This window comes from Myotis myotis, unplaced genomic scaffold, assembly GCF_014108235.1.
Source record: "Myotis myotis isolate mMyoMyo1 unplaced genomic scaffold, mMyoMyo1.p scaffold_m19_p_11, whole genome shotgun sequence".
In the NCBI taxonomy this organism is placed as follows: Eukaryota; Metazoa; Chordata; class Mammalia; order Chiroptera; family Vespertilionidae; genus Myotis; species Myotis myotis.
The window spans coordinates 57,799,713-57,823,175 of record NW_023416315.1 but is presented as its reverse complement, the minus strand read 5'-3'; the positions used below and the strand labels follow the sequence as shown (position 1 = coordinate 57,823,175).

The 23,463-nt window shown below is 35.5% G+C and overlaps 1 protein-coding gene across 9 annotated transcripts in view; it reads right to left on the bottom strand.

Moving 5' to 3' along the window:
* CNOT4 (CCR4-NOT transcription complex subunit 4) overlaps positions 1 to 23,463 on the bottom strand; it is a 156,749-nt gene that overhangs the window by 7,006 nt on the left and 126,280 nt on the right. For 2 of the 9 annotated variants that reach the window (XM_036328592.1, XM_036328593.1), the window contains exon 11: positions 18,728 to 19,399. The exons of the other annotated variants lie outside the window; for them this stretch is intronic. In XM_036328592.1, coding sequence (XP_036184485.1) covers positions 19,299 to 19,399 — 101 coding nt within the window. In that variant the 3' untranslated portion in view covers positions 18,728 to 19,298. Of the gene's footprint in view, positions 1 to 18,727; positions 19,400 to 23,463 lie in introns of those variants that run through there. 9 annotated transcript variants of the gene reach the window in all.

The following is a 23,463-nucleotide window of genomic DNA, read 5'->3' as shown; positions in this document are numbered from 1 at the left end:
AGTTTTTAGCAACAACAAAACTTATTATAACATGAATAAGTTAAGACTGCCAAGATAAAGCAACTATTTTCTAAAAGTGCGCAAGGACAAAGCACTTAAATCATGAATCCTTTTCTCATGGTGCTTAACATCTTGACAGTGAGACAATGCAAATACCAGAAAAGTTCAACAATTACAATCTGAAAAAGCATCCGAGAAAATGTCTAGGGCTGTACATTTTTAATGAATACTATTAAAACTTTAGTAAAAAGAGAGGCCACTTAGGCACTCGCATGAGAATGTGCTGGTGGGTGAAGAACAGTAGCCATCATTCATTCATGGAGTTGTTTAGTTACTACATATACCCCTACGCCTGAAAAACCCGTAAGTTGAAATTACCTTTGGTATTTTTATTCAACACTAGACTAGTTCAACTACTTACTAGGAGGCATAGTGGTTGCATTTTCAGAAGGATCCAGGGCACAGCCTGTGTCAGCCACTGTGCCCTTCTCTAACACACCCCCTCACCTCTTCCTGCTATATACTATTTCCTATCAATTTTGGGTTAGAGACATCTTCACCAGTAAATGATTTTAAGAAAGCATAAGCTACTTTCTCAAACTTCAACAACATATCTCTAGCAACTCAAATATAAACAAATTACGCTTGTCCTATATGTCAAACTAAACTTTATAGAGCACACAAAACCTCTATCGGAGAACTTAAAAGTCTTTATGACACAGACATGTTGTACACAAAAAATTAGTTCAATTTAACTAAAATTTGCAGGGAAAGTGAATACTATGTGAATGAATTCTTTAAAACAGGCTTATAAAATCAGATTATGAAAAAAATGTTATTTTACTTAACATTTCTCCACTCAAATTTCTAGGATTATGTTGCAAGTGCATATAACCTAGGATTATAAAGCAAGTAGACTACTCGTGCAGAGCAAATTTGCTTTAAGAGTTTAACAGATCTGAAAATAGTGATTATTATACTAAGTGAAAAATTCTTAGAACTCAAATAAAAGTAAGTTCTGAGAACAGAAGAACTGAACAAAGTAATAAAAAGAACAGTAAAATTTATTCTCACTAGAAGGAAGCAGAAAAGATATAAACAAGAAAAAAGAGACTGTACGGATCAGCTACATATGATCTGTACTTTACTGTCTCTACTTTCTGCCTTTTTCCTTGTCTAAAATGCTTTCCCAATCTCTTCAACGAATTTTTACTCAACCTTCCAAAAGTCTAAGTCTTTTCTCTTCCACTCAGATCCTGAACCACACTCATTTGGCAGCTAACTGTGCTTTGACAGCTATAGTATGGTTTATGCGGACATGGAACTCATCTCTTCTCCCTCGCAACTGAAAGCTCTGCGAGGAGACATTCTGTACATTCTTCAGCATGCCACTCAGCATCTCAGAAATTGACATGCTTCAAGACATCTGCTAAATCTGCTGAAGCAAACGTCCAACTTGAGGAGCTGGAAAATCACTTTGCCCAAAAAGCCTGTTTAACTCACATCTCTATAATGCTACAAATCAAATGGGGGTGTCTCCAAAGAGATGCAAATCTTTTTGAAAGCAGCAATCAGTTAAATTTTAGGAACCAAAAAGCTTCTCTGCATGTAAACCGAAGGAAAATAACTAATAAGTATGTTTTCCAATATGCTTGAGATGTCAAAACACAAGCAATTAAAAATCTAACACACCAAGATTATTTAAATGTTTTTTGTTTGTTTTTTTTAAAAAGGTACCCTTTAAATATATACATATTTTTTATTGATTTCAGACAGGAAGGGAGAGGGAAAGAGACACAGAAACATCACTGATGACAGAATCATTTATCAGCTGCCTCTAGCACACCCCACACTGGGGATCGAGCCTGCAATCGGGCATGTGCCTTGACCAGGAATCAAATTGTGACCTCCTGGGTCATAGGTCGATGCTCAACCACTGAGCCACACCAGCTGGGCTAAAAAATATATTCTAATATTATGTATACAGGATAGTAAGTAAATCTACAAACTACATTCTATCATTTTCCTACTCTAGACACTGTTCATTGACTCACCATGCACTTAATGAACTGGATTATTTTAGTACCCACAATCCCATAAGCCAAGTATCAGCTTCATTTTACAAATGAGGAGACCAAGTGGCTCTGGTAGTTTAAAGAATTTGCCCTAAGTTATACAGTTTAAAAGTGTCAAAGTCAGTAACTAAACCCAGTCTGACTCCAAAGCTTTTCTTCTCTCTCCCACTCCCTTCCTCTCTGAAGTTACAATAAACATATATATTAATATTCATCTACATCTAGAAGTTACAAGTTGGAAGTTCTCACCACCAAGCACATTACCAACCAGTCCTTGTGCTGGCAGGACTCCCAGAGGAGGGGAGGACAGACATGTTTAACTAACTACACTACGTGATGATAAATGCTATTCTGGTATGAAGGGGCATAAAGAAAAGGTGAACAATTCTGCCACCTTACATGCAGGATAAATGGTGACTGCAGAAGCTCAGAGGAAGGGAAGCTGAAATGGATGAGGGAAAGGTGATTCCACACAGAACAGAGGGCAGCAGAAGATGCTAATCACAAAATATAATAGGAACATTTCAAAATATAAGTAGATGTGTTTTGCACATTGTGTACTTTTCTAGAATGTTCCTACAGGGATCCAGAGTTCTGTTTGGGGCGGAGAATCAGATCAACTACTGGGAACCAGGAAAACATCTAGATGTTTGCTTATGAAGGATCTAAGGAAGCAGAATCTTTTTTTTTTTTTTTTAAAGGGAGAGGGGAGACTTATGAAAAATATCCCTATATAAAGCTATATAAAGAATGAGGGAAAGGGAAATATAAAAAAATTTTAAAAAATATTTTTGATTGATTTCAGAGAGGAAGTGAGAGGAACAGAGAGATAGAAACATCAATGATGAGAGGGAACCATCGATGGGCTGCCTCCTGCACGCCCCACACTGGGGATTAAGCCTGCAACCCGGGCATGTGCCCTGACTGGGAATTGAACCACGACCTCCTGGTTCATAGGTCGACACTCAGCCACTGAACCACGCTGGCCGAGAGTAAATTTAAAATTCAATGAAAAGATAAATACATTCTTAGAAGCATTATAATGTGGCTAAGATGGAACCTGAGCCGGACAGAATATACAAGCAACAGAGCTCAAGGATGGGAACGTATACAATCTGAAGGTGGAAGCATGGAGTGCATTTGAGTGAGCACAAAACTGAGCACTGCCTATAAGCACAGCCTGGTGAGCACATCCAGGATGACCGGGAGCTCACTGTCCAGGAGCGGATACACAGGTCGCCAGGATATGACTTCACCAAATCAAATTACAAAACTGCAGACACACAAAGGGTGCCAACCACCCGACATCTCTGAGATCTAAATGTGCTAGAATAAAACCTGGTAAAATTGACTTCCTAATCACCTCATTTTCCCAAAGTGAAAACAAGGAGGGAAACTTTTATTCTGGGCTTGTGACCAATGAAGAACTGGTTGCCTATTGTAAACAGAAGCCCTAAAAGTATATGAGATAATTTTAGGATTTACAGAAGCAAAGACTGAATAACTAGACTTGAGTTCTTGGATGGCAGGCATGCTGGCTACTTTTGAAATTGCCACAGTGAATTGCAATCACCTGTTAACAAGTTAGGGAAGAGGGGAGGGGGGTTGGGGGGAGAGAGGGAGGGAGAAAGAAACATCACTCGGTTGCTTCCCAAAGTGCCCAGACCGGGATCGAAACCACAACCTTTTGGTGCATGGGACGATGCTCCAATCAATCGAGCCACCCAGCCAGGGCAACATAGTTTTTTCGGCTAGAGTAGACTGTGAGCTCCTCCAGGAAAGGGACCTTGGTTTAATTCTCTTTGATTTAATTCTCTTTGTATATAGTGAACAGTTCCTGAGCAGAACCTAAAAAGGTATTTATGTTTCCTAAATAAATAGCCCTAAACATTTGCTTCTAGATTTTTTTTTTTAAGACAACAGCTTTCCAAAAATGGTAAAAAAAAAAAAAAAAAAAAAAAAAAAGAAAAAAGAAAAAGAAATGGGCCAGGGTGGCCCCACAGTTATAGAGAGCAGTGCTTCAGAGCACAGAAAGTGCTAAAATATGACAGTCTGACTATGCAATAATTAATTCTAGTAAAGAAAACTAGCTGGGGAGAAACATAAAGCAAGCAGTTTTTGAACAGGGAGAATCTCATGGGATTAGATTTGAAAAGCTTAGAAAAGATGGATGGAGGTATATAACCTACCTGTATAAGAGTATCATAATCCTTGAGGATTAAAATCAGAATCCATAATGACTGAAGCTTGTGGAAAATGCTAAAGGCAAGAAAAAGCTAAATTTGAGTAGCAGAAAATTAGAGAAAGTCGACACTCAGCCTGATATCACAATGTTAAGCCCCAAGAGAAGACCCAGCTATTTGGTTCCATCTTCATTTTGCTTCCCTCCATCTTCTTTATAAAAGAGCACACAATCCTCAAACCAGAAAGGACTGATTAAGCAATGTACAGAAGAGAACTGTCAGTAGAGATGCAAAATACTAAAAAAAAAAACAAACCTCAATTGAAATGAGTTTAAACTCTCTAGGTGCAAAGTGAATTCTACCCCAAGGTATTAATTAATCCTCAGATGTGACCACAAAACCATTGTTGAGAAGTGCCAGAAAAGGAGGGAATGGCAGACTCCAGAAGCTGCATGCTTGTAATTAGTTCTTGGGGAATTCTGAAGCAGATTAGGAGCTGGATGATTTCTTTAGAAATTAATAATGAAATAATAGGTTTAAGCAAGCACTGCTCTATGGCTTGTATTTGGAGGCATTTTCCATGGGAAATATGTAGCATTCTGGCTAGAATCTCAGTTCCCTTCTAACGGAAATACAGAGGAAGTTAAACTTTAATTTTGAAGTGGAATAAGTAGTCACGGAGACAGGTTCTATTGACAATAGTTTCCCATTGGAAATGTCCTCCTTCTATATCCCAGGGTCCATTTCCTCTCCTCTTCTGTTGCATGCCCAAACCCAAAGGCTTTGCAGCAAGCTCCATTCCCATCCCACTGACACGTAAATTCCATAAAGCAAAGAACAGAGTGATCAATGAGAGCCCAAATGCAATTCCATGAAGAACCAATCTTATCAAAGTAATTTATTCTTTGGGTAGATTTCCTAGGATGTCACAAATATATCTTGAATTCAACAGTTTTTGGTAAGTTTTGTGATGGTAACCTTTGGGATAAGATGGTAAAGTGTAGCATGGATAACAGTGTTTAAATGGTTTTGCACACAATATCAGCCTAAAAGTTTCTGAACTACTGCTTGGCATATCTTTTGACTCCATGCTTTTAATTATCATTAGTATCATTTATAATCACATAGTTCTTTCACAAGACAAATTTGTAAGATGAGGATATACAAACAGGATACACCCTTAACAACACCAAACCCAAACACATAAAAATTAAGATATACATTCAGATTTTTAAAAATGCATTAGGAAAGCACAGGATGGAAGAATCCAACTAGTCATGTGTATGAAAAAAGGTCTAGCCTGTAAGACTTTAATAGGCTTATAATATTTAATACAACTGGGTAATGGAACTTTTAAAAAGGTAATGTTAAGACCATATAAATAGATGTACAATGTCTAAATTAGCAATTTGTTAGACATTGGGCAAATCACAAATGATAAACACCAGGGGCCTCCATTTCTCACTTACAAAATGGGGATAATACCTACCCCACAAAATATTTTTATAGAAGAACTCTGTAAATTGAAAGGAATATATAAGTTAGTAATAATGATTTTACTTAAAAAGTAGATCTACTTATTATCTGATCTCATTTGGATTACTGAAATGTGAGCTTCATATTTTATGAAAAGTATTCATTATCAAGTGAAAACGTGTGTAGAGAAATGAACTTCAGAGAGAACTAGAAACATGTTAAGTGTCTAATGGTTGAAAGAACTAAGAATGTTTCATCTACATCTAGAAGTTACAAGTTGGAACTGCTTTCACATATTTAATCAGAAGTATAAATGGAAAAAAAGATTGTTTTAATCAAGAGAAAAAAAATTATTTAACAATTACAAGTTACCCTAAAGAACTGCCTGTTATTAAGAAGTATAGATTGGTACTTACAAAATAGTCCCGGGGATGTAAAGTACAACATAGGGAATATAATCAATAATATTGTGCCTTAGCCGGTTTGGCTCAATGGACAGAGGGTTGGTCTTCGGACTGAAGGGGCCTAGGTTCGATTCTGATCAAGGGTGCATGCCCAGGCTGTGGGCTCAATCCCCAGTAGGGGGCGTGCAGGAGGCAGCGGATCAATGATTCTCTCTAATCATTGATGTTTCTCTCTCCCCCTCCCTTCCTCTCTGAAATCAATAAACATATATTAATAATAATAATATTGTAATAACTTTGTATGGTGCCAGATGGGTACTGGAATATCGGGAGAAATACTTTGTAATGTATGCTTATCTAATCATTATGCTATACACCTGAAAGTGATACAAAATAATATAGAATATAAATTGTAATTAAGGAAAAAAAAAAGACTAGCCCTACTTAGAAAAGTATTAAGCTCCCAAAACAGCTCATTACTACCCATAAAGAGTTCTGAAAGAAAAGGTATTTTATAGAGACTTTCTGAATTGTGGGTATATGTCTAAGGGGAAGATGTATATATATTTATCTATCTGTACACATGTGTATACAGATACACGGAGTATGGGAAAAGTAGTTTTGCAGTTGTATGTGAAAGCGTTTATTCTTATATTACTTTTTCCATATAAACATACACACACACACATATATAGAGAGAGAGTTTGTGAATATACCGAGAGTTTGTGAATATCATAAATGAGAAACTGAGGTTAAGAAAACTGTTAGTAAATTTTTTTTTTTAAAGTTTGTGCAGGGTGAGTGTTGGGCTGGTTTTGGGGAAATAAGGAAAGATCAAGAGTTTTCTTGAGGTTTCCAGAGTTCAAAGTTAATGAAGACAGAATAAAATGATCATGGAGTAGTGAGGGGAATCCTCACACTGAATGCCACAGTACAAGTTATAACTCATGTCCAAATGAATCTGATTGTTTCCAAAAGTCCAGATGTAATACAAAGCAGATCGAGGCCTCCAGAAACAATCATACACTAACATCACTCTCTCAACCATTAGTGTTCATTCCATGGACATTTATTGAATGTCTACTCCATCATATTCTCTGGAGCCTGATGCCATTATATTATACAGCAGTATCATGCTGTTCTTTGTTTTCATATTTCTTTAGTGGATCACTGAAAGTTGGCCATTTTGAACAAGTCAGTGATAGCTTTTGATTATTTAGCGCCAATAAAATATTTTTATGGGGGTGAGTTCCTCTTTAGGCTTGCATTCAGACTAAAGAATTTTTCTTCCTATACAGCAAATCCTCTGTGGTTATGTGTCTAGTGAAATTCCCAAGATTTCTGATGTTCACAATTTCCCAAATTTTCTCAGTTATTAGAAACACCAAACCCAGTTTTTTATTCCATTTGACCACACAGCTCACTTTTATTTCAACAGTGAAGATCAGTCAGTCTTATCTTTTTCTGAAAGATAGCTCCTATCAAAGTCACAAAATCCCCCCGAAAGAAAACTAAAATTATCCATGCTCTAAAACATGATTTTAATTGACAAATTCTTCATAATCCAGCTATGAGCTTCGTTTTTATAAAGTATCTTTTGGGCATTAAAACAATTAATTTGCTTTATTTCTTAATTTCAGAAAAAAAATTATTTCAGGAAATGAAGTAACTTCCTCATTATTTTATACTAAACCAAATGAAACAGATATGGGTATAGTCATGGTGAGGGACATTTCCAACTTAGCAGACCAACCATGTATCTTTAAGAGTTCTTTTTCACTGTACTATTTACCCAAACCAAGAGATAGTTGTTAGTTTTGAGACTGTTTTGTGTAGATTTAACTTTCAAAACAAGCATTTATGATTTGACATTTAACTATTTTATCTATGTATAATTTTTTTAAAAAGACTATTTTATTTTTTCTCCTCCTTACAATTTATTCACATACTAGGCAAAATAAAAACTTTTTGCTTCCAATTTTCAAATGATGTATTGATTTTAAAAGAATTTGTATTAATAAGAATTCGTCCTTTCAAGACTCTGATGAACTCAAAGACTTATATGTTCACCACCAGTCTACCAGGAGCCTCAGTTTAAAAATCATTTACATTTATTTAAGTGTTCATTCTTAGCTGTGATTTATTACAGTTGAATTTGAAAAAGATTTTTAACAGAATCAATTATCAGTGTTGAATCTTACTGTGCAGGAGGAAAAGACGGAAGGTCAGATTAATACATTCTCAAATGTAAATTAGGAACTACAGCCCTGGCCGGTTTGGCTCACTGGAGAGAGCATCGGCCTGCAGACTGAAGGGTCCCAGGTTCGATTCCGGTCAAGGGCATGTACCTTGATTGCAGGCACATCCCTAGTAGGGGGTGTGCAGGAGGCAGCTGATCGATGCTTCTCTCTCATCGATGTTTCTAACTCTCTATCCCTCTCCCTTCCTCTCTGTAAAAAATCAATAAAATATATTTTTTAAAAAAATTAGGAACTACAATTCTTAGTGCACTATATGCCAGAGCTTAGTACTGAACTAGAACATTTTTGTGAAAAAAAATTACATTAGAAAAATTACACATATTTGTAAAACATGGAATTTTAGTCATATTGCTAGAAGCATTAAGTGATTTTTCAAAGAGCTAGAATAACTTAGGTGAGGAAAGTGAATGATAGTTTTACAGTATCAAAAATCTATCAATTTGACATTTAACAGTACATGGTTCTTACTCAATCTACTCTAAAACCCAGCCTATGCTTTCTGTTGTTGTTTTGATTTTTTTTAAAAAGGGAGAGAAAATAATAAGATCATATAAAATAAAAGCCAGTCTGGAAATAGTTAAAAGGTAGTAGACTGGTTAGTGGGAAGATAACTGATCATAGAGACTAAGCCACCTGATAGGGACAGAGTTTTCTCCTTTGAAAAGGGAAATTTGGGCCTGTCAGGGAATCATACAGGTGGTGTACCTTAAGGTCTAGTTGAGCCCAGCTGGGTGGCTAAGTTGGAGTGATAGCCCATACACCAAAAGGGTTGTGGGTCTGATTCCTAGTCAGGACACAAAGGGTTGTGGGGTTTGATCTCTGGTTGGAGAGCATACATGAGGCAACTAATCAATGTTTCTCTCTCTCTCTCTCCCTTCCTCTCTCTCTAAAAATTCAATAAACATATCCTTGGGTGAGGATTAAAAAAAATCTATGAAAAAGATCTAGTCAAGACCACTCTTCCTAATTGTGGTAAGTTACATGGAGAAAGAAACCATTTCTTCTTTGTTCAAAGGGGAAAAATATAACTGGATAGAGAGGTGAGCACACAGAATGGACTCAGGATGGTCAAGAATCAAAACCTGAAAGCATGTTATAAAACAAAGGATGCATAGCTGTGTGTATTTATTTAGAGATTGTATAAGATCTTTGCTTATTTTGATAACAGGCTTCATTCTAGTCACTTACCATTTAAAATACAGGTGAGGTCTTGGGAGTTTACATCTAGCAACATTGACTACACTAAAATTCAAGCAAGATATGTTTAGGGAAGACTACCATTAGTCAATAGTGAATGTCAACAGTTTAGGAGTAAAAAGAAACATAACTGGTATCAAATCTTACCCTAAATGGGAGTGAGGGGATAGGGCATATAACAGTAATCCATTATCATATAATAAAAACATAAGTGGAATAAAATATGTAGCCCAACACTTAGCTTAAAGCCAATAAGAAACTTTCCTACTTAGTTGAAGTCATAACCCAGGACCTCCTTTACCTTTAGCTGGATACTCAATCTGTAGATGTAATAAAGAAAAGAAACAGCTTCAGGGTGTCAGTCTTCTTGCAAATGTCAACATGTAAAATGACAATGTTTAAAAACATCCCAGTAATGTTCCAGGTCACTAAGTTCTGCTCGTCGACACATGACTTCAGTATGCAAGACTGTTGGCAGAGCGTAAATACTAGTCCAGTCCTTGGGATAAGATCTCGCCATATTAGGTAACAGCACTAGGCTATATAAGTTGATGGCAGTCGGCTTTCTTGCATTTCTTCTTGGACATGGTGATGATATTATCATTAAAATCCTTGTGGAGCTTTCCTTTTGTTTCATTATGCTGAAAATGACTTTCTTGATTTAAAAAAAATCAGCAGTTATGCTATCATTCTACATGGTGTAGCATATAGAAGCTCTTCAAATATGAATCTGAGATCACACCTTTAGTGTGGGTACAGTACGTCTTGGTGCCATTAATACAAGCTTTTTTATTAGGTCATGCATTTTAGTCTTTAAACACTCTTTGGCACTGTAGAAAAATACTGGGTAAATTTAATTCCATCCATTTTTCTCTTTTAGCTCTGACATTGCTAATTATTTTAAGTCTACATTAAGAGTACTGCAAGTTTACATTTGCCACCCACTAAAGTCACTCCAAAATCACTGGGCCTCATTTCACACAAGGCTGTTTTGACAACTTACAGGATCTGTGATAATAGTTGCCAACAGATGGGACACTTTGAAAGCCTACAATTCACTATTTGCACTGTTATTCACAGTTGAAAGCCCTTGACCTGCAAGAACTACTATAATAATCCAACTGTAAGACACAACAAAGTTTAGAGAAAGGATATGTTCTGTTGGAAGTATTTTTTCTCCTTGAGTTACACATATGAAAGCAAATTCAGATGGTTAAGGCTAAAAGAACTTTACATTGTTATTATAATGTGATTATGGGCAAGTCACAATCCTTCTGAGCCTTGTTTATTATAATTACTTGGTCTTTCAAAGGAGGATTATTGAAAATTATGTTGCACAACAAGGAACAGGCCAAAATTCTCAGGATTTGGAGTGGGTTATTTATTCTATTTTAACACTGAGAGCTAAAGAACAGTGCTGGGCCACTGAATTGTATACTATGAAATTTCATGATTCTAACAAAAATCTTTTTTTCTTATTAACCTTTCCTTTGGGTTTCCCAAAGAGTGTGACATGCCTATTCTTAGTAGTGAGAGTGAAATTTGATGAGAAAAAGCTATGAAAATATTTGTTCAGAAAAAACATGACCAGGGATAAGGTGACACCAGTATTATAACCTTATTGCATTTAAATAGGGTCTTTATTTCTTTCAAAAATTACTTAGAGAAAGACAGAATATAAATATAGCATTATCTGGAACATATAATTTAATCAGAATACAGCAGGAATAAAAACATGAAAAGCCACAGAGATGGCCTGACACTTTTTCCTCTGCTCCATCCACCAACTGGAGGATTTAATTGAAAATTACTATATATAACCCAACACACACATACTCATACAACACTAGGCTTACACTTTAACTTTGCTAAGCAAACCTTTTCTTTTACATAACACTAATCAAATGTCATGAAGACAGAAATACCATTATTGTCATTTCAAAATTATTCAAATGGTTGTTTCAAACATTTTACCCAAGGAAGTATCTTGAGGTCTCTTGTCTACAGCTCTTTAGCCTCCCCGCCCCACACACCTCCTTTTTAGGAGAGTGGGGTATAAAAGTTGCTTGATCCAGTTTAAGTACTCCAGTGAAGAAGTGTGAGATACATTAAGGTGTACTATCTGCCTTTCAGCCTACCAGATGAGACACCGAGTTTAGATGCAGCTACCACCACAAAGCCACAACAAGGAATAGGCCAAAATTCTCAGGATTTGGAGTGGGTTATTTATTCTATTTTAACACTGAGAGCTAAAGAACAGTGCTGGGCCACTGAATTGTATACTTTAAAGTAATTAATTGTATAGTATGTGACTTTCACTTCATTTTTTTTAAAGTACTGGGTGCTGTAAAGGCTTTAGAAATTATAGCGAGAGGGGTACTTTGGGGGTATCCTTTGTAGCAGAGCATAACAGTGGGTCTCAGTACCAAAAAGAAGCTGGAACAAAACTATTCTAGGTTCAGTATATTCCAGGGCTAGTTTGGAGCTTCCAGGAACCTTTAGAATAACTGTAACATGTGAATTGGGCCAAGAAGAAAGTCAAATCAATAGCTACCATAGGAAGTTTGGTCTAAGGAAAATGGGTTGGTTCAGTAATTTCCAGTGGTTTCATGGAACTTCTAGGTACTTCAGTCATATTGTCAAGCAGCTTAGATTGCTGAGGCTTGCCCTCACTTCTAGGAACCTAATAATTACAAACCAGATTTCTGTATAACTCAAGGGAAGACACTCTAAAACTCTGTGGAACAGTTTCATTCTCCTTAACGAATCCTGAATTCTCAAGAGTAATTCTTTAGAAAAAGCTTCTGATTAAAGAAGCCGTAGGCTAGCATGCCCAGCAATATAATACTGTTGGCAGCAAATCATAGGGCAGTAAGGAGGTCCAAGGAGCAGTGGCTTCTTGCTCTATCAGCATGGTTTCACAAACACAGTATTCTTGAACAACGACTTATACTTTGAAGCATTATCATTTTTAAGTGTCATACTTGACATCTCAGCTGACATATATGAAATAAGTTCAGGGAGTTTAAAATATTTTAGTGTCAGAAAATTAAGGGTGCTTCCAAATTAGGCATATTTGCTATTAATCAAGTAAGGAGGAAAAATGTGTTCTGTATCTCTTTTATCTCCATCCCTATTCCACTACATCTGCAGCAGTTTTTCCTAAAGGTCACATCTAAGAATACAAAATATAAGGACCAAGAGTAGATTAGTTTAACAACTTGAAGGTATGCACCTATTCACAGGGCACATTCTCTTTTGGAGAAAACTGTTACAGTGTTTTCTTTCATAGTCAGTTATAAGAAATTTCTTAATTTCTCTCTTCTCTACTCTTCACCAATCTACTGCTTTTAATGCCAATTTGTTATATAAATGAAGCAGAATTACCTAGTCCAATGATGGCGAACCTATAACACGAGTGTCAGAGGTGACACGCGAACTCATTTTTTTGGTTGCTTTTTCTTTGTTAAATGACATTTAAATATATAAAATAAATATCAAAAATATACGTCTTTGTTTTACTATGGTTGCAAATATCAAAAAAATTTCTATGTGACATGGCACCAGAGTTAAGTTAGGGTTTTTCAAAATGCTGACACGCCGAGCTCAAAAGGTTCGCCATCACTGACCTAGCCCAACTAAGAAGAGACACTTTCCCTATGTAGATAGAAAGCTGTTTCTTTCCAGTTTGAATGTGAGCCTGTCAGAAACTAGTTCATACCTGTAATATATAATTACCACACTCATATGCCATACCTACTCCCTCGGTCTCCATCCTTCACATCAGCAGTCACCAACTGGTGGTCCACGGACCACTGGTGGTCCGTGAGGCCCAAAAAGTTGGTGACCGCTGCTTCACGTCATATGTAACATGTCTGTCTACCAATCCCTCGCTCACTGGGCTTACCTCCACCTGTCCAATCTCATCTCTGGCTCTTCCCTGGCCTTCCCCTTCACTCTGCTTCCACAACCTCCTACCATACTTTGAGAAAGGAATATTTATTCCCTTGTGCAAAGTTTTGCTTTGCATGATCAACTTACAGGAAACCTGACCCAGGATTCCCCAGGCAATACCATACTTTCAACAATTCTTTCATATAGGCTAACTTCCTACTCTTAAGAAAGGACTGGAGAGAAAGCAGGTAGAGATCATGGGGGTTATGAAAGCTAGACTTCTTTCCAACCTCTACCCCTAAAGTTGATACATCTGCCATCCTTTCTTTGTTCTCATTCATCATTCAGCAGAGTGGATATCGCACTAACCACAATCTCCTAATCTGACATTCTCTTAACAGGACTATACCTGCTCTTTGTCGCTATGAAACCTAAAATCACTGAACTCTCTTCAACATATTGACACCACTGGATCTTTCTTGCCTCAGTGAAATCTTCTTAACAAGATTAGGTATTTCAAAATTGTCTTCACCTTCACGCCAAACTCTTAATATTTGCTTTGTCCTCTCCTGATGCTTTGTGCTGAAGCAGAACAAATACAAAATCATACACATTTAGGCTCAAATTTTTAAATTTTGGTCCTTATCTTTACTCAGCAATTCTTTCATTTCTTTCCAATGCCCTTCTAGGCTTATTCTCACAGATTAAGTTAATCTCCTTTCTTTAAGGCTCCCAACTTCACTCTTTTGCCCCCATTCTCACACAATATGCATTCAATAATTACTGATATGAGCCCCTTTACTATTCCTATTTTCTCTAAATTCTATTCTCTCTCCTAAATTTTCTGATTGTTCCTACACCTAATAAGGAAGATATATCCCACCTCTCTAAAGCTAAACCCACAACTTAACCTCATCTCAGAGGCTTACTTCCTCAAAGTACCTATAGAAATCTGTACCTTACAGGATCAGCTTCTCTTCTCTTCAGCATTGTCCATCTTTTCCTCTCAATTGGTTCTATATAGTCTGCCTTTAAATACTTAGGTATCTCACTTATCTTCAAGCAACACCTTCTAAGATCTACCACACATCTAATTAGCATCTTGTTTGTCTCTTCCCCTTTGTTGTCAAATGTGTTAAGTACTCAATGACTGTTGCATCTATAGCTTTACATTTCATGCATCCTAGAGATCTGGTTTTTATCTGAACCTTTTTATTAAAGTTACACTTCTAAAGGTCACTGGAAACCAAACCAAACCAAAAAGTTTTTTTCTTAGGTTCTTTCTGACTTCTAACTCATAATTTCTTCTCACTTCCTATTACTGTTCTAATCCAGGCCATGTTAGCCAGCAATGACATACTAGAACTGCTAACTGGTCTTAATTTCAAGCAAAGATATTACCAAGTTAATCTTCTTAAAATGCTACAATCAAGTTACATCTTTACCAAAGAAACTACTGTTCTCTACTATTGACCACAATCACAAAACTCTTCCTGGCGTTCAAGGTTTATTCATTCTTGCCCCACCTTTCTATATGACCTGTATACCTCACACCAGTCCAACTCCTCCTCACTGTCTTTCCCTCCCAAACCCTACAGACCATGCTAATGGCTATCTCTAATTCTTTGTTCAATCTATTCCCTTTACTGTATTTCCCCTCCTTCATCAACTAATTTTCAGCCATCCTTCAAAATAAGAGCCCAGACTTACAAAGCCTGTCCTTGAACAAGCTCATAACTTCTAACTCCTACTTTTATTTTTGTATCAGCATAGTGTCTGATTAGTTCACTAAACATTTAATGTGTGATACCTGCATATATTACTGCCATATATTCAGCACAAGGAAACAACACAGTAGGGACTCATTCAGATCAAAAGGCTGAGATGAGAGAGGCAGCACAAAGAGCAGAAGGACTAGCTTGACACCAGATAACTGACTTTGGTCATATTTTGTAGAAAAAGACATACATGTCATGTCTGGGGTTATCACCTCTCTATAAGATATTTAAAAAATACTGTTTTCAATTATATGGTATTTATCTCTTAGAGTCAATTAAGCAGATTTGGAGAAACTTCATAATCAAATAAACAAATAAACAAAAATCCAAACTCAACATAGGAAAAAATGTCCCCAGTTTTCATGTACACATAACATGGTAGTCTTCATTTTGTAAGATTTCAATGCACCTGCAATTCATTCCTTTCTCTTGGCTTTTTGAGGCAATGCCTCTGTGGGAGTAAGTAGGAATAGCTCCCTATAAACCAGTGTCACAGAAGAGAGCTCTGGCAGTTTGAAGGTGCTTGGAATATTGTACAAATAGGAGCCATATCAGTAAAAATGTGCACAGACACAATGCTTTAAAGTTGTTTTCTTTAAAAGGATGCATTTATAAGAGCTCTACTTAAGCTGAAGGATACCAAATAAAAAGTAAAAGACATGAGCAATACACGCACATGACTGAGAAATACTTAAATTAGAATACAAATATATGCTTTCCTGTTAAGATTTTTTTCACTCCTGGCAAATTATATGTTTAGGATCAGTATTCAATACCCTCTGTTGCCACTGTCAGAGCGATAATGAAATGAGTCTGAACTGTTATGGCTGTCCTTGTGGCTAAAAATATCAAGAGCTGACCTCATAAGAATAATTTGCAATAAAACTGTTACTATATTGTTATCCTTGACAACAGGGTCTGCACTTTACACAACTTTGTATCCCTCAAGATCTAGTTCAGGTCACTACACAGAATAGGCACTTAAATAATTAATGTGTCGTTGAAATAAGGGGAGAGTATACAAAAGCACCACCTAGAAAAATAAAATGCAACAGCAGAATGAAAAGAATTATTAATCAGAAAACATTTTCTAATGGAATCGTTAAGAAAATAAAGAGGCATTTGACATTCATCATATGACTAAAATCAGTCTAGATGTCTTTTTCCTACAGTGGCACTAAAAACATTTCAAGATAGAAGTTCCTGCCCTAGCTGGTTTGGCTCAGTGGATAGAGCGTTGGCCTGCGAACTAAAGGGTCCTGGGTTTGATTCCAGTCAACAGCACATACCTCGGTTGCAGGCTCCTCCCGGGCCTGGGCTTCGTGCAGGAGGCAACCAATCGATGTTTCACTCACATCGATATTGATATTTCTCTCTGTCTTTCCCTCTCTCTTCCATTCTCTCTAAAAATCAATGAAAAAATATCCTTAGGTGAGGATTAAAAAAAAAAAAAATAGAAGTTCCTAACTTTTTTTCTTGGAGGTGTCACCAAACCCTTCACAAACCTAATAACTATGGGTCTTCTACCCAGAAAAAAATGGACAGATGTACATACACACAAACTCATAAGTACAACTAAAGAGTTCTGGACTCCAGGTATAATTCCCAATCTAAGGAATATATTAGTCACCTTTTAAAGGTTAAGTAGGTAAGAGCATACAAAATCTCCCCTATGCATGATAAATTAATGATGCAGGAATTTATCAAAAATAATTTGAAGATTTTTAAAATTTCTCATTCTTTACCATCATTTGGTTTCATCAATTTGCTTGCTATGTGAGGTGATGCTTTCTTCTATGTGTTGTATACTTTCTTCTGTGCTTTAGTATACTTAATCATGACTGTGATTATAAGACTTCACTTTATTTAAATATCATATTATATGAAATACTAAGTAAGCAAAACAGTGAGGCTTGTTATTCTTTGGCTTCCAAGACCTCAGAATTACAAAGATAGTTAAAGGATAATCTTTAACTTTCTATGTGAAAATATATAAATTGAAGCCTAATTGCTTTAGAAGCGCTGTCCTGACATATGATGTCTGCGGAAGTGGGGAGGCGGGGAGGAGGAGGAGGCAGGGAAACAGTTCAGGGTTCTAGCGAATCTGGGCAAACTACCTGACAGTTTTTTGGCACTGGCTAGGAATGAGAAAGGAGAGAGAAAGTTACCACAGGAAAGAAGCCTTGTTTAACAGGTCTACCTCTCAACACGGAGAAGTAAAGAGGAGCTGATCTAGGAGATGAAAGGCTTGCCTTGAAGGCTGGAGAAAGCTATGCTCTACTAAGCCTCATTTAAGGGAGCTCAAGTCTGTTAACAAAGCCCAGAGCCTTAGCACCACAAGAGACATTAAAGATGTCTTTGCCTCTTACAGCAAAAATGAAGCCATAATTAGCCCATGATGAAAGACTTCTAATAAATCTACAATATTTCATTTGTATTTTCTAAATTTCTTATAATGCTGTCCTAAAATCACTTTCAAAAAATTAGAGGTTGTCATTGATGAAGAATTTTACAAAAATAAATTAAATGGCTAGGTAAGTAGCTGTTTCTACAACCTCAGTTAACCAAATCAAAGGATACCTAAGAATAGATTTTAGTTTACCCCACTATATCTCAGGACAAAGCCATTTAACTTATAAAACTAATGGAAAGTAACCAGACTTTGTATAGAGAGGTAACCTTCAAAACTCCAACTCCAACATATTAAGTGTCTCCTCATAAGGTGTTTTATTATTATTTTAAATATCTATGCTTCCTTTTTTTGGCATTCACCTTACTCTTTTAATATTTTTAACAAATGAAGGCAAATCTTTTAAGTCACAATTGTTTTCTGAAAACTTCAAGAGGTGCTCTGGCTTTCCCTTCTTGCCAGCTGCTTCATTTACAACATGATTTCTGAATCAGCTTTTGTCCACTGCTTACAACTGAATTCAACTTATTTTCTTTCATTATAAATTGTAAAACTACTTCAAGAAATTATGTATTATCCAAAAATATCACTTCACATTATGTCCTAATAAAGTACTCCACTACTCTGTGGTTAACTAAAATGATCTATGACAATTTACGTGGCCTAATTTTAGAGGATCCCCAATCTCTTCTCTTCCACCTTAGTCCCATTCTGGTCAAGTACTTGTAATATAGTTTTATTATCACATTTCAATTAGTTTAAACAATGAAATTCCCAAACAGATATCCCACAGAAGTACCGTTTGTTCAAAGAAAAAAGTTACACTACTATGGTTGCTTCTCACATACAATGTCTACCCATATTCAAGTTTCTGATAAGAATCAACTGTAAGTTGCAATTCTGTTTCTGAGGCACTTCCTGGTATACTAGGCAGTGCATTAGAAGAGAGATTATATTGCATTTAGTCTATATTGATTATTTTAACCATCTATAAATAATTAACAACCATTCAAAAAGAAAGTGCAAATGTGCAAATGAGAGACAACAAAAACAGTTTCTAAACATGTAATGCATAATTTAGGACATAAATCTATACAACTAAAAACAATTGCTGACAACATCCTTCTGAGCATTAAATGACACCACCAATTTTGTTTTATATGTATTCTTTCTTAAGTATTCAAAGAATGCAATAGACATTATCTTCTTAATTTTTAAATTTTTCATGAGTATATTAGGATATTACCATTTTTTCACAAATCAAAAAACAAGGAACTACCATTATCTTTGCATATTTTCAATAATAGAGCCAAAATAAGAACAATTCTAGCTAATCTCATTTGGAATCTTAATTAGTACTACAAGTTTATTTTTGAGTTAAAAATCGTATCACTCATGAGAAACAATGCCAAAATTATTATACTAATAAATTGTGTTAAAGGCCTAATGAAGACATACTTCAGCAACTATGAGGTAACACACTAGTTGTAGGCATGAGGAACGTTTATATTGGCTCTTTTGGGTGTATACATTAAATGCAAAATCAGAAAGAAATCATGCAAAAATCCGGTTGCCCATGCAAGCACCCCAGAGTCTAATCCTCTCCTTTCAGTTCTGTTGTCAGGCCACAGTAGTGTGGAGACTTGTAGGCTGCTGTCCTTGTTGTAATGAATGGGAAGAGGCTGACAGTGGCATGGTCGAAACCTTCACCTCTTCTTCCCCTGTGGAAAAGTCAGTCATGGTCTAGTTACGGGTGACTAGATTTGTTAACAGTCCCTTTAAAAATGATTTCAATATTTGGAATACTGATACATATATAAAATACATGCTTAATGATTGGAATCCGGGTGTGAAACAAGACATGAATTTTAAAATATAAATGTATCAAGTACCTAGAAAGTAGTTACACTCTAAACACACCCTTAAATTTAATACTATGTCAGATATGACAACAAATATAATAGATTTAGGATTATAAATATACAAAAAGGAAAAAAAAGAGACCAGGAAAGCCATTCTTTGCCAAGCCAATTGGACCCCTTATAAATTTAGAAACTGCTAACAGTACTATTTTATGAAACAATTAAAAACAAATTCACAGAAGTGAAAAATGTGATTTTTAAAGGGAAAAATGATAAATTAAGGTTTAAAAGCAGAAATTATGCTTAGAAAAGAGAAATAAAAAGATATATTAATTCAGCGAATTACCATTTAGCACCTGAAAATTTAATGTGTACTTTTGAAGTAATTAGAAAATAGTAAAATGCCAACAACAATACAATGATTCAATTGACTGAAAGCGAGATGACTACTTCTAGGTCAAAGAACTATACATGAAATGAGATCAGTTCTCCTAATTATAATTGATAATTATTTGGCTACAAGTGACTTGTTTCACACATGACTCAAAATTCAATCAAGTCACTGTTAACAAAGAAAATTTAAAGAAAAATGCCCTCTCATAAGTAAAATTTAATGAAAGAAAGGACTTTCAGTCTCTAGAATAGGTTATTTCACAGGTAGTTTTTTTTTTCCCCCCGGTAAGTTGACAAGGACTCTATAAACCCCATGGAGGATATGCAAGGGAAATTTTATTCTAGAGTTCTTCGTAAGAATATGGTGCTAATGAGCAATAAACAAATGATTAATTTTCATCAGGTCAATAAACTTCACTCTGTTTTGCAACAATAGGCCACATTCCTGAGGTGGGCCAATTATCTCATGAATAGATACTGTTGATAAAAAGAGACCTGCAAGCATGTGAGAGCAAAAATCAATTATGACAGGAAGAAAGCCAAGCTAAAGTATATGCCAGTGATCTTCACTTATGAAGGAAAGCATCAATGTTGTAGTGGAAAACATTTCAGTTTTTGAATTTGGGATCTGGGGGTTCTTATCCTAATTCTCTTACTAATTGAATGTGTGACTTTTAACTAATTATTTAACCTTTCTGGAACACAGTTTTGCCATTCCTAAAACGAGGAATTGGATAAGTCACTTTTTAGGACCAGAAAAGTCATTTTTTTAAAAACAAAAGCACATAGTTCCAATAATAAAAAATATCTGAATGGACTTACTGTAACTCCCACTAATAAAAGTTTCCCCAAGAATATTTATTTCCAAATTCCTTAAGCAAATGTGCTGCCAAGAAATGCTAACATTTTTTTCTTCTAATTAAGGAAATAACTAATTTTAAACACAAAAATGTTTTCAATTAGGCAAAGGAAATGGAAGCCACATTTCTGTCAAACCTCTGGCAACTGTCCTTCCAATGACAGGTTTCAGATATATCAATTTTTAATAATTAACTGAAACAAAACTAAAAATTTAAATACAAATATGTAATAAATATAGATACGGTATCTATATGATATGTAGGTGACTGACACCTCTGAGTATTTATTTGTTCCTGAAGGTCAGAGACCCTTTTTTGCTCCACATATCTAGAGAATAAATATGCAGGCCCTTTTCAGCATAGGATATTTTCTAAGCATATCTTAAAGTGGCTAGTCTCACTGAAACAGTATGTATCCTCCATTATCCAGCACCAAGAAAAAGCTACCCTTATGTAAAATACCATGATATTTATTCATCACAGGATACAAAGTTGAGCCTATTTAACTAGTTCAACTCAAGTACAACTGAGTTACAACTAGGACTGTGAGAGGCAGATATTGCCTAGCTATTAAATTGCTTCAAATTAGACACAATTAAGATGACATAGTTTTTTAGACTTTTAGTTTCTGTCATTTCTAATTATTACTAAAAACTCCAAATCATCCCACTACAATTATACAACTATTCTGTTTTGTGGCTTACCACACTCAGCTTTCTGAGGTATCTGCCAAATATGTGTAGGCCGTAAGAGGATTCTGTATAACTCTTGGTAACAATTTAAAATATTTTGGTACATTAAACTAAAATTTCTCTAGTCATCAAAGCCTTAAAAATAATCTAATAATAAGCTTAATAATAAGTCACCATTTAAATGCCAAACAAGTATGCATAGTCAAAATCTGAAATAACAAATTCTCTCCACCTCCCACAAGATCTTTTTTTTCATTTGACTAACATAAGGATAACTATACTCACAAATCAGTGATTACTCATTACCACTGAGGCATTTCCAGAACACCTACTGGCTTAAAATATTTGGATAAAACTGCTCTTTTTATGCTAATGGACAATATGATAATAATAAAACTGGAAGAACAGACAACGGTCATGTAATAAGTCAAATAAAAGTACACAATGAAAATAGCTAAGAACTAAAGTTCCACAAAGGCATCCATCCTCCTTCCTGACAGATCAAGTCATGCTGTTTGCCTTGCTGACCAAGCTCCCATCTTCTTATCTGTTCCCTCTACAATACATGAAGCACCTCCTGCTATACAAGGCAGTTCAACTGCTTCTTCACATCATGACATAGTAATAAAATCCTGTCTCTAGACCTTTATTCAGGCATTCCCATCAACATAAAAGGTCTTTCTCTTTCCCTCCGGCTAACCCAAATCCAAGATTCCATAGCACAGATCAATTTCTACTTCTTCAATGAAGCCTCCCCAGCAATATAAGCTCTATTAATGTCTCTGGGATTCCAGTATCATATAGTTACCACTTTCATACATAATCATCTTATCTCTTCTACACTGTAAAGTACCTGGAAACAGTATTCATATTTTATATTTCTTTTGTATTACCCACATGGCTTCCTTCATTGTTGGGCAAATAGGAGCCCAAATATTCACTGTAATTGGTTTAATATTTTATTTTTAAATGTTTACAATGTTTAGAGGAACATAACTTTATTTTATTTATTTTTTTAGAGGAACATAACTTTAATTTTAATATAATAATCAGCTATAAGATACACTAGTAGTAACTGAAATCCCACATTTCTATATGATTAAAACAAAACAAATTTACACCCTAATATGCTGTCTTGAAAGGAACAATAAAATGAGTACCAAAAAATTAGCACTTAGTGCTTCTGTGAATATCATATAGAAGATAATTAAAAATTGTCACTGAGTCACCTACTATCATATCAGATTAACAATATCATGAGTCCCACTGTTATGCAAACTACTATAGTAAGTGCTATCAAGATTATGCAAAATAACTTTCTGTATCAACTGTTATATTCACTATATCAACAGCTACAAACAATACTCTCAATCCCCCTACTTGCCTTAAAAATGAAATATTGTTGGTCATAAAGAGATTAGAGCCAAAGAATTTTGATGGGTCTCTGTAAATTCATGTATCAATCTCGCTAAAACCAAGACAATGAACACCTTGCTGGTAACGTTACGACAATAACGCTGTGCCATGCCATATCTTAAAGGCTATGACAAACGATAAAAATAAATTTCATGAATTACATTTGAGTGAGGGACTATTCTATTCTACTTGAGAGAATCAGAAGAAGAACAAACTCTTTTACTAGTCACTTCTAAAGCCCAAATTAAACTTTAAAAAACTATTAATAAGAATGATTCCTTTAGATATAGAAGTCACTTGATCTAAGACTATATGGGACCTTAAAACCCCCAAATTCTGAAACCTGAATTATTCTGGCATCACTTATAGAAACTTAATACCGCCCCCCTAACAAATAAAAATGACATACCAAAAGGGAAAATATATCTCCTTGAACAATTCCTTTTTTACAGAAAATATACTTATGCACGTAATGTTTGTGAAATATTAATAATCAGAGTTCTCAAATATTAAGTACTTTATTAACATTAAGCACAGTTTTGATGTGTGTGTATGTGTATAT